This window comes from Ovis aries, chromosome 23 (genome assembly GCF_016772045.2).
Source record: "Ovis aries strain OAR_USU_Benz2616 breed Rambouillet chromosome 23, ARS-UI_Ramb_v3.0, whole genome shotgun sequence".
NCBI classification, from domain to species: Eukaryota; Metazoa; Chordata; class Mammalia; order Artiodactyla; family Bovidae; genus Ovis; species Ovis aries.
The window spans coordinates 52,648,980-52,662,195 of NC_056076.1; the positions used below are offsets into that span (position 1 = coordinate 52,648,980).

Here is a 13,216-nt window from a genome sequence, read left to right on the forward strand (position 1 = left end):
TAATATGGCCCATCTTTCTTGAAACTGCTTTTGTTGTTCACTCACTCAGTCGTGTCCAGCTCTTTGCAACCCTGTGGGCTGCAGCACGCCACGCTTCCCTGTCCATCACCAACTCCCAGGTTTCTTAAACTCATGTCCATTGAGTCGGTGATGCCATCCAATCATCTCATCCTCTGTTGCCCCCTTTTCCTCCTGCCCTCCATCTTTCCCAGGATCAGGGTCTTTTCCAGTGGGTCAGCTCTGTGCATCATGTGACCAAAGTACTTTTATCTTGGTTTTCTATCAAGAATACAGGTGTGATTATCTTATTTGGGGATGATTGTGACTCATCTGAAAGATGTATTCTTCATTCCTTGTGTTTCTCCTAGGACCCCTGAGGTTCCTCTCCCAGACAGAATCTATCACTGCTTTCATGGGCGACACAGTGCTACTCAAGTGTGAAGTCATTGGGGAGCCGATGCCAACCATACACTGGCAGAAAAACCAGCAGGACCTGACTCCTGTTCCTGGTGACTCCCGGGTGGTGGTCTTGCCCTCCGGAGCCTTGCAAATCAGTCGACTTCAACCGGGGGACATTGGGATCTATCGATGCTTAGCCCGGAATCCAGCCAGCTCAAGGACAGGAAATGAAGCAGAAGTCAGAATCTTATCAGGTATTGCAGTGTTCTTTATTCTCTTCAGAATTATATTTTCTAGAGTAGTTTGAATAACTTTTCCTTGAACACGTATTTGGAAGTTATGTTTAAGTTCTGCATTGTTTATTGAGTTTAGTTTTATATTTTCCGTCTTCTCTAACTGATCATTAGAAAAGGATATGCCAAAAGCTTTTCTTACCTTTTCATGTCTTGTGGTAGAACTTTCCAGAGAAACAGATATTTTCGTTATGATTGACTTCATTCACTCATTCCATTAATACTTAACAAGCGCTACTTTGTGCAAAGTCCATTGCTAAACATTATTATTATTTTTTTTTAAATTTCCTTTGGTAATAGTCTAAGAAGTACTTACCTTTATCCCTGTTTGCAGAGGATGAAGGTGAGGTTTAGCAAGGTTAAGAGCCTTCCCCAAGTTAACACTGAACATTCGTGTGCTCATCCATATATACACTCATTTCTGAGAAGCATTGCGCTAAGTACTAAGGATCCAGAAACAACTAAGACTGACACAGAGCCTGGATTTTTTGAGTTCTGGACATAGAAGTAGCTGCAATCCAGTGTGACTGATATGATAAAGCTGTTTCTCTCCATCTCTTATCTCCCTCTCTCTTCCCTGCAAAATCCTTAAGACTCTGGCCTCATTTTTCTTTCCTAAATAATCGATGATTGGAATGGACATTTTTTAAGATCCTGTCTGGTAGCTGCTATCTTCTTAGGGATGTGTTGGGTTGGCCAAAAAGTTTTTTTGGATATTTTGTAACATCCCAAATGAACTTTTTGGCCAGCCCAGTAATATCTGCTTTCTCATTTAATTTTATTTCTGGGATTTGCTTAGACTTATGTGAGACTCAGAAAAAAAGCAACACGTAAGTAATTGTGACAGATTCACTGTCAAAGCACTGACTTTGGCTCTGTCTCAACATCCTGGGTGTAATTATTACAAGTCACTCAGCTAAGTAGAGGGTAACATCCATATGTCATTCCAAATGCAAACTGGTAACTCGATTGAAAGTTTCCAAGACTTTAGTAAGGACGTCTCTAAAACCTCTTCTAACTCTTTTGTGGACTCTTTGTCACAGGGATATTGATTTAATTGTGTCAGTAACCACCAGTGACACTGTAAATGCAGTGTTTATTCCCAGCACGTGTATGCATTTATTTAGGCAGCCATTAGATACACAAAAAATTTAAATATTTATATTCACATAGCCTAAATAATGCATCTCGGTCAATCAGATGAGAAACCCAGGTAAGCCACGTGGGAAATTGGCAAGAATATGTTTGATTATCTTAATATGACCAAAAAGTCTGTTTTCTAGTGGTGTTAAGGGATAAAGTTGGACTAATTAAATATTAAATCTGAAAGGGAAACTTTTGAAAGACATAGAGACATAATCATCAAGTTGCCGTTTACATTTATTTGTTCACCTTGTGAAACACATTTGCATTGTAATCCATGGGGATTTATTTAAAACCGAATTTCATAGTGTTATCCAGCTAAAGTCAAGAATGCATAAGTGTACTTTGGAGGTGTACCGGTATTTTTCACCTGGATAAAAACTACCATTTTTAAAAAATTATTATATCTAATATGTATATTTCTACAAGTTTTATGAATTCAAATAAAAATTCCACAAAGGAGTTATGAGCTGAGGTACCAAACAGACCTGTGCTATTAGCATACTTGATTAAGCCTGTCTTCTGTACTATTGATTCCATAAAGAATCTGTTGAAGGGCCACGTTTGTCCCATTTATCCCCAAGATTGCAAGTTGGTTTAGAGGCCAAATCTATTGCAAGTACAAAATTGAGTGAGAGTATGAATAAATGGATGAATGCTCAATTTCAGCTTATTTTAGTTGCCTTTGTGATTTTTCACATTTTTAAAATGATGCCAATGCTTTCTGAATCAATTTTTACTTTCTAGAAGTTCCAATTTGAGGAAGTCATAATTGCATAGATATAGTGTCCATTCTCTATACAAATGCACATTTAATAGGGTAACATAAACTCAGTTAAAATAGAAGCCTATTGTATTAGTAACATGACGTAGAAGCATTAATGTAACCTGTATTGGTACCACTCTTTAAAAAATAAATTTTTCCACAGTCATTTAAATATTATGTTGACGAATGAATACATCTATTTATGATTTAGTTTAAAATTCTAATTTGAAGTTTTGCAGCTTGATTCAACACTTGTTTTTTTACCACAACTCATGGAGTATTTTCATTCTGTGATGTGTGTGGAGAGTTATCCATTTCTAAATCCAAAATCAAAATCACAATGAGGTACCATTTCATGCCAGTCAGAATGGCTGCAATCCAAAAGTCTACAGCAATAAATGCTGGAGAGGGTGTGGAGAAAAGGGAACCCTCTTAACACTGTTGGTGGGAATGCAAACTAGTACAGCCACTATGGAGAACAGTGTGGAGATTCCTTAAAAACTGCAAACAGAACTGCCTTATGACCCACCAATCCCACTACTGGGCATACACACCAAGGAAACCAGAATTGAAAGAGACACGTGTACCCCAGTGTTCATCGCAGCACTGTTTATAATAGCCAGGACATGGAAGCAACCTAGATGTCCATCAGCAGATGAATAGATAAGAAAGCTTTGGTACATATACACAATGGAGTGTTACTCAGCCATTAAAAAGAATAGATTTGGATCAGTTCTAATGAGGTGGATGAAACTGGAGACTATTATACAGAGTGAAGCAAGCTAGAAAGGAAAACACCAATACAGTATACTAATGCATATATATGGAATTTAGAAAGATGGTAACAATAACCCTGTATGCGAGACAGCAAAAGAGACACAGATGTATAGAACAGTCGTTTGGACTCTGTGGGAGAGGGAGAGGGTGGGATGATTTGAGAGAATGGCATTGAAACATGTATAATATCATTTAAGAAACAAATCACCAGTCTAGGTTTGATGCAGGGTGCAGGACGCTTGGGGCTGGTGCACTGGGATGACCCAGAGAGATGGTGGTGTAGGGGGGCAGGTGGGAGGGGGATTCGGGATTGGGAACACGTGTACACCCGTGGTGGATTCATGTTGATGTGTGGCAAAACCAATACAATATTGTAAAGTAAAAAATAGTAATAAAAAAGTTTAAAAAAGCATACAATTCTATATCCTTATTCAAATTAGAATACATTTCTGATTGTCACTTCTATGTGTCAGGTATCTAATATCACCAAGTAACTAAGATGCATAAAATGCATATTTTAAGAATTAATGAATTATTTTGAAATACTGTGTTTCAGCAAGCAGTTGAAGTTTATTCACTACACAAATACTTTGTTCAATAAACTTTTGAGTGAATCTTCTGTGCTTGCCATCACACAGGTCGCTAGGGATACAGAGTTGAAAGATAATGCCCCAAAAATATTGTCTAGTGGGAGAATCAGACAAAGCAAGTAGACCGTGTTTTGGAAGAAGAAATAGAGTGCCATGAGTTATAGAAGAAACACCAATGTACCAATCTTGAAGAAAAAGCAGTAGGTAGGCAAAGAGAAGATGACAGGAGGGTCAGCAAAACCGAGAGAAGAGAGAGAAGTTTTTCAATGGGGAACTGCCTTCTTTTGGTTTAACTGGGCCATGAGGCATAGGAGGTGTTGCTGGAAAAGCTGGAAGCAAGGGTGATAAACCGCAGGAAGAAGGATGTGGTAGAATGTGCAGTATTAATTCTAGAGAGAATTGATCAAAACTGCTCCTAAAATGATATCAGAAGGGGTTGAGAAGGGCAGCTGGATGGGGGGATATTAATGACAGGTCTCTTGAGACTTACCGGATGTAACTTAAGAGGGCAGTGTGGCATCCTTCTCAGTTGAAGCTAGGTAGCAGCACTTTTCCTGATATTAGGGGCAAGGTATCGGTGTTTCTGTGGCTCAAATCAGATTACAGAGTTTAGAAAGAAATTTTCCCATAACATTGTATATTTTCAGGGTTAAATGAGTAATTATTTCTTTCATTTAAAGAGAGAAAAGGTAACTCATTTAATCTGTCGATTAATGTTTTAAGACACAAAATTAAGAGGAATCGTACATTTTTAACAGTGAGTTCTGTTAAAGAATTTTGGGGGGGAAATATTTATAACAAAATACTAAGGAAGAGTTGAAATGGTTTAAAATGTCTCATTGTCTATGATGGTGAACACAGGAGAGCTTGAAGCGGCCATTAAGATCGTCAAGTTCATTTTATCCAGATTTCATCATGTCTGAGTGCCAAACAGTAGATTGAATTGCTGAATTATAAATCTTTGGGCACTAGGTTGACTAAAATAACTGGCCTCTACACTGGAACTCTGATTTCAGTTTTCTTAATGACCTAATTGAATTGATCAATTGGTTATTCAGTCTGTTGTTCATTCGTTTAACTAAAATTAGATGACTCTAGGTCCTGTGTAGACTTGAACTAAATATCTGTATAATTAGAGACATTGGCTTTTTTTTTTTTAGTTTTTTATTTTTTAAATTTTAATATCTTTAATTCTTACATGCGTTCCCAAACATGAACCCCCCTCCCACCTATGGAATAAATTGGACTAAAATATACTTTGAGTGATTTTTCTCTATAATATTTATTTTTATTGGAATAAGTTTTAATACAAACCATTCCAAAAGGCATATTACTTAGAAGGAAAACCATGCTTGGGGAGTTTTAAAAGAGTTTCAGAATTTGTTCATCAAGAAAAATTTATTATTAACTGATAGGTGCATTAAACTTTGTAGTCTGATTAAATGTTACCTATATTTCAAAGTTAATTACACTTTGCTACCATTTAGCTGTATAATTTCTACAAAAGAATGGTCTGTAGAGGAAATCAAAGAAGACATGTTCTTTGTTTTGCGATTTACGATCGAACCAGACAGTTAATTCATATAGCCATATGACTAACATAACACAAGGGATGGTAAATTTAGGTAAACCTCTCTAGTTTCAAATCAGTACAGACAAGAAATACATCAATTCTAGGTGGAAAATTTGCAAGGTCTTCATAGAGATGATTACTGTTCTAGATCACAGGAGGTAACCGTTTGTAGAATGATAATAGCAGATGATAAATCTGGAGTTAGAAGCTGAACCCACCTTATGAAGAACCTTGAATCCCATGTCTAGGAAGTTAGACTTGATACTATTCACTTTATTGGTGATTGGGAATGCTCAAAGGTTTTTGAGCTATGAATTTCATGGCAGAAACACACACTCAGGAAAACAAACACGGAAGTGAAGAACACATCACGTTAATGTAATACCTGATAGTTTTGGATCATACTTAATGTTTTTCCCTGTGTGGAGGATTTCCCCATTGTTTGCTCTCTTTTTTTAGGCTACCTTTGAATAAAACTTCTCTAAGCCATGCTATAAACAGGGTAAAATAATTTCTTATGCTTCTCTTTTATATCTGCTTAGAAAAGAGCAGTGTTCTTTGCAGCCCTGTTTACAATAGCTAGGACATGGGAGCAACCTAGATGTCCATGGGCAGATGAATGGATAAGAAAGTCGTGGTACATATACACAATGGAGTATTACTCAGCTATTAAAAAGAACACATTTGAATCAGTTCTAATGAGGTGGATGAAACCAGAGCTGATTATACAGAGTGAAGTAAGTCAGAAAGAAAAACACCAATACAGTATATTAACGCATATATATAGAATTTAGAAAGATGGTAATGTCTTTAGAAAGACCCTATACATGAGACAGCAAAAGAGATAGATATAAAGAACAGACTTTTGAACTCTTGGGAGAAGGCAAGGTTGGGATGATTTGAGAGAATAGTATTGAAACATGTATATTACCATATGTCAGATAGATCAGCTGTCCAAGTTCAATGCATGAGACAGGCTGCTCAGGGCTGGTGCACTGGGACAACCCAGAGGGATGGGATGGGATGGGGAGGGAGATAGGAGGGGTTTTTAGGATGGGGAACACAGGTACACCCATGGCTGATTCATGTCAATGGGCAAAAACCACCACAGTATTGTAAAGTAATTAGCCTCCAATTAAAATTAATTTTAAAAAGAGCAAAATAGACCATATTATTTCTTAACCGTGTGAAGTTTGTGTTTCCTAAGTATTATACCAGATATAATCCAGATTATATGAAGGAGTTAGTATGTGGGATATCATATATATTTCGATGGATTAGGTTCACATTGAATTACTACTGATTAATCAATGAATATTTAAAATTCCCAGTTTGAACTATTATTATATAAAAGTTGTAAAACAAGCAGGGAACTTGACATGAAAGTATAAGTCTCGGTTTCCCCACTTGCTGGCTGTGCAATTAGAGCAAATTGCGTAATCTAATCTACGTTTATTAACCTTCCTAAATGTAGAAAGTAACATCGTACATTTCACAGGGTGGTTATGAAGCTTAAATTTTATTGGCCAAGTGCAATGCCTGGAATTGCCAAACCCTTAGTAACTATCATGATTACTTTGCATCCTAGAAATTCCAACTTTAAAGATTTTGATTCTCATGTCAAGATTATCTTTCTGATAATAATTTGCTTGACTTTGATTCTGGATATCTGAACATTCATTAACCTACCGGTAGTTAATTGCACATGGTTTGTGCTACTTATCCACAGTAGTCTCTTTCTGCATTTCCTTTTCACATCTATTAGAAATCAGAGTATCCCATACCTATTTCCTCTCTAGTAACTCATTGATACGTGATTTGAATCCTTACCTGCATCATTTCTTTGGCTATATGAGATATTACAAAAGGCACTGACTTAGAAATAAGGTTTAGCAGATGGATAAGACTTCTTGGTATGTGTTCTTTATTAGTTATTACCAATTAGTTTAATCCTCTAAAATTCTTGTTTTCTTTATCTGTGAAGAGGTTGCAGGAGATCAGCCTTTCCAAATCTTCTCACTGCCAGAAATCATTTTTATTATTATATGCACATTCATCCCCAACTCTGCCTTTATGATTGTAATGGTTAAGAGTAGAAATTTTCTAGACAAATTCTAATGATTAAAAACTTTAAAGCCAATGCTAAAACATAACAAGTACAGGCCAAAAAACAATCTCATAAAATAGGATATTGTTCTACTACACTGACTTTAAAAACAAGTTTTAAGTCAGTTTATTTTTGCATAGACACCTGACTGAAAGAAAATCTGATACTTTTTATTGTGTACTGCCTATTTAGTCAATAAAGTTCATGATGTGATTTGCCTCCAACCCCAGATGATAACTTTATCCTGCCCAGAGCCTGAGCTGGGAAGAGCACAGAAACCAGTGGACAATCATGTTATATTATATGAATTGGTTATTCATATATTAGTTACTAGGTCTTGAAACCAATGCAGGATAACTAAGATGACCAGTGTTTCACAGAGTTGATGAAATCCCATTCAGATGCAACAAAGTCTCAAATATCAGTAAGTTGAAGCTGACTTACTATTGCCTATGTAAGACCTTGAGTAGACAATATCCATTTGGTTTTTGAATTTGTTAATAAGTACCTGGGGTAATCAACAGGGTCCAGGTTGAAAGTCCTTGGAATACTGGGGTGGGGTCAGGGGGGAGCGTCTAAGACATTTTTCTTGTTTCATCCTAATGTCACTAGTGATCTCTCCTTCACAAAATCCACTAGTTTTTCTGTCTTTATTGATTATATATTCTAATCTTAACTTTCATTCCCTGAAAGGTTATTGTTTCACATAAGGTTAAAAGCAAAAACGATGTGCTCAAGAGTGTTTGCCACCATGAGGAATACTCATTTCTTGAAAGGAGAGAGCTTGTCTTTTCCTAAGGGTCTGCTGGGCTGACATACGGTCAGCTCTGCATTTACTAGGAATATGACACTTAGCAGCCCTGGATCAGGTAGTCTTCCCTAACCTAAACAAGAGGCTTTCTCTAAGGATGTATGGAAGCAAAACATAGCCTCTAAGTTCAGAAGTCAAAAAAAATTAATGAAACTGGTTATCTTCTTCAGTCCTATTAGAAAGACACTCTTTCATTAAGAGTATAACTTTGCTGATTCAACATTGGCCAAATAGGAAATATATCAAATACTTTCGGTTGGTTCTTTATAAGAAAAAAAAGTTAGAATAACAAATTACTTTTCTGCAAAGTTTTAAGTGCTGCATTATGCATTTATATAAATTATGAAGATTTCTGGGTTCCCTAAACTAACTTTGACACATCATAATGGCAACATTTGTTTTCTGCGATGCTACTGTCAGCTGTAAAATTAAAAAAAAAAATCTTTCTATAAAAGAAAAATCACTTCCTTCAGATGTGCTATAAAATGAAACTGATAGACTCAGATTTTGCCTGTGAGACAGAAGGGCTATATCCACATGCCAGTGATAAGAATAGACACTCCCTCTCTTCTTCCAAGCTCTAACTACAAATAGAAATGTGTGTGTGTGTGTACATGGAGAAGAAAAGAGGAAATATGAACAGATGTAGGAGTATTTACAGAGAGAGAATGCCATTTTTAGTAATGCATTGGTGTATAAATGAGGAAGGAAAGTAACAGAATCCTAGAGCTTCTAAGAAATGGCTCCCTTTTCCCTCTCTTCAAAGCTCCTTGGCTTTCTGCCTGATGGAGTTGTTGTTTTTTCTTTTCTTTTTTTTTTTTTTTTTTTGAGGGAGGGGTCTCCAAGATTGGAGTCTGTTTCCCCCAGTCCTGTGGAAATCTTGTAATCAGATCCAGATGGGCTTCAAGGTCATTTTCCCTGAAGATTCCCAGGCCCTTTGTCAGGTCCCCAGATTGGGAAGCCTAACTTGGGGTTCCAAACCTGCACAGCAGTGGGAGAACTCTTTTGGTCTTAGTGTTCTTGAGTTTGTGGGTGACCCACCTGGCGGGTATGGGGTTTGATTTTGTCGTGATTGTGCTCTTCCTACGGTCTTGCTGCAGCTACTTCTTGGCCTTTGGACTCGGGATATCTTTTTTTGGCGGTTTCCATCATTCTCCTGCAGTTGATTGTTCAACAACTAGTTATGACTTTGATGCTTTCGCAGGAGATGAGCACACATCTTTTCTACTCCACCATCTTAAACTAGAAGCTGTTTTTTTTTTTTTTTTTTTTTTTTTACTAAATTAGTTTTGATTCCTGTGATCCATGTGAATTAGGCTGATTTTTAACGAAAGACATACTAAATACAGAGTTGCTACTACTAAATCACTTCAGTCGTGTCCAACTCTGTGTGACCCCATGGACTGCAGATACCCAGGTTCCTCCATCCATGGGATTTTCCAGGCAAGAGTACTGGAGTGGGTTGCCATTGCCTTCTCCTATAACTGCATAGTGATACACCAATTCAACTTACTGCTAAGGGGGGAAAACACCATTTAATGAGACATGAAGACAAAGCATAAACCCGACTAAGGGCAAACACGCTGTGGACCACAGCACAGCTATGACCAGAGCAAGTGGGGGGACGGGGGAGGGGAGATGGATGGGTAAACTACAGCCTCGGGGGTCGGGGGGGGGCGGGGTCTGGATTGATGATGACTAAGCAGACAACAGGATGAGACAAGAAATCAAAACCAATGATGAAAGCAGACACACAGTCAAAGAACTTCAACAGCAAGGAAAACAAACAGAACTGTTTTTTAACAAATACTCGGAAAGAAATCAAGCATGAAACGACAGAGTTAGGAGGAGTGTAATGGACTTTTTGGCTCAAAGCACATATTAGGGCAGTACTTGCCACATGGCTCAGTGGTCAAGAATCCACCTGCCAATGCAGGAGACACAGGCTTGATCCCTGGGTCAGGAACATCCCCTGGAGGAGGGCATGGCAACCCACTCCAGTACTCTTGCCTGGAAAATCCCCTGGACAGAGGAGTCTGGCGGGCTATAGTCCATGACATCGCAAAGAGTTGGAGCTGACTTGAGTGATCACAAGCGCACACCCATTTTAATGTACCTACTTACGTTTAAAAATGCATAGTGGCTGCTGAATTTCCTGAAGCAGAACTCGATGGGGGATGGCTAAGGAGCCAGCAGGTAGACAGTAGGTGAGCTTGAAACTGAGGATATAGACACAGGAAACTAGCTCTGTGAAGTTAAATCAATTTGTAACTCTTATGCCTGGGAAGAAATCAAAGCGAATATCCTATGATAGCCTGCAGTGCCCTTTTATTTCCAGCTGGAAAAGTGGTTTACATTCTGGTGAAGCAGGAATTTAATAAGGAAAACAAGAGTATACAATGGGGGGGTGGGAGGTTTTACATTCAGAAAGCATAACAATTAAAAGCAAGGAGTAGTTATTCTGAGGAAGACAGTCATTAAGTTGTAAAAGCCGGTATTTCTTTTCTTGCTGACACAGATGCCAACAGTCCATCATTAAATTTCTCTATGCCTCAATTATTGTTTAGATTCTGCCATCTAAGCTTAGTGTCAATATTCCTAAAGAGTGGTTTAGGAAAATGGCCTCATTGGGAAAAATAAATAAATCATTGTCATTACAGGGTAAGCTTGCTTTCCAGTTTGCCCTGGGTAGTCCTGATCATACCTGATGTCCTAGAATAATTACAAAGAGAGTTACCTTTCATTCTGAAACATATCCCAGGTTTAATAATTTATATATTCAACCTGGTCATGGATCATGAAGGAACGCAAAATAATGTGACCCCAAGGCATTTGGGAAAACCTGTGAATGCAGAGTCCAATCTAGCTTCTAGCTGGCCTAACAGATTCAGTAAATTTGGCCAGTATAAGGGCTAATAGAAGCCTGTGTAGAAACCTGTTTTGTTTCATTTGGGGAAATGTCTTTAAATGGGAAATACTCTCTTCACTTTCACTAGCGCACTTTCTCCGTGTCCCTTTAGGGCACGCGCTCTGAAGATAGTTGAGCTCTTCTTTCTGAATATGTGAAAAGTAAGTTAAATATGTCAGGTTATATATTTCAAGATGCTTTTTTAACTTGCTACTGCAAGTTGGACAGTGATAGGAAGACAGTGATAGGCGATTCTTAAGTTTTGCACTCTTCCCTAACTGATGGTTGGTGATGGATGGGGAACAAGGAGAGGAGGAAAGGAGGAGTATATTTAACTTATTCCTACTTCTACCGGAAAGATGCAAAATTATCCCCATGTTGAAAGGAAATGGGCTTCTTGAACATCTAAGAAAACTGGGTGATTTATTCGGACTGTTGCTTTGTCCGTTCTTCAAAGTATGGTCTGTGAATCCCTGGCGTTTCTCAAGATGGCGTCAGGAGATCTTTAAGGTCAAACCTTTTTTAATAATAACCCTAATATGTTTGGGGGCTTTTTTTTTTACTTTAGTGACTAAGAATGTCTTTGAAGTAGTAAAAATTATGAATTTTATTAATTCTTGATTCTTAAATGCATATGTTTTTAATATTCTGGATGTCAAGATGGGAAATATACTCAAGATTATGAAAGTACAGAGTTTTCTTTGAGGAGTAAACAACTTACGTGATCATTTGAGATTCAAGATGAATTAGCCACTTTTTTTTTTTTCCAGAACATCATTTTTACTTGAAGGGACAATCAACAGGAAAACTGTAGCTATTCAGACTTGAGTACTAGTTAGACATTTTCTCAAAAATGAGAAAAGTGAGTCAGTCAGTGCGAGGAAAATAGCATTTGCTGCCAACTATGAAATTCAAGCTTTTAAGTTAAAATTAGAAATTTGGAAATCTTGTATCTGCCACTGGGATCTTGACAGCTTTGCAACGTTAAAAGACCTTTCTAATGGGATTGGTTGTGATAGTAACAAATGAGATTTTGTGATACTGTATAATGAAATGTGTCAACATTTGAAAGATCTGTCTAATTCACTGTACCATTCCAAATGACCATTGATTGATGTGACAGGATTAAGCATGGACAAAAATATGTTCAAGATGCAAGGTAGACCAATGGATTTTTATATAACACAGCACAGAATGTTTATTGATATGATGTCAGATTTCACATTACAACTTTCAGGAAACTATTTATTGAGTTTTGTTGCCATCTTAAAGGATAAAATCTGCAGTTCTCTGAAAAGCTGTTAAAAATACACCTCCTTTTTCCAACTACATATCTATTTGAGGTCATATTGTTTGCATGTAATTCAGCCAGAGCTACATATCAGAACAAAGTAAATGCAGAAAATAACAGAATAATCTAGTCATTTTCCTTTAAGCCACTCATTACACGTGTACAGAAATATAAAGTACTACCACTCTTCTCAATTTTACTATAGAAAGTTTTTTTTTTTTAATATACTGTTTCTGGTGAGATTTGAATAAATAGTTAACAAATAAATATTTTCATCTGTTTTGATTTTTAATATTGTAACTGTTTAGAGCTATAACCTGTGTAAACAGAAGCTCTTTGTTGCCTCCATAATTTGTAAGAATGCAAATGGTTCCTGAGACCAGAGAGTTTGAGATCCATTGTTTACATTTGTATTCATTTTCCTGGTGATTGTGTCTACAGTCCTCTCTAACTCAGATACTAGGTTAAGACAAAGCAGGCCAATTTTTTCTTTTTAAAAAGTTATAAAGAAAGGAATGAAGGGAGGGAGGAGGGAGGAAGAAAGAAAAAAAAGCCTAA

General features: G+C 37.2%; 1 protein-coding gene across 2 annotated transcripts in view; it reads left to right on the forward strand.

Annotated features, from left to right (window-relative positions):
- DCC (DCC netrin 1 receptor) overlaps nt 1–13,216 on the forward strand; it is a 1,280,644-nt gene that overhangs the window by 572,269 nt on the left and 695,159 nt on the right. For both annotated transcript variants that reach the window (XM_042239663.2, XM_042239664.2), the window contains exon 3: nt 369–653. In XM_042239663.2, coding sequence (XP_042095597.1) covers nt 369–653 — 285 coding nt within the window. The remainder of the gene's footprint in view (nt 1–368; nt 654–13,216) is intronic.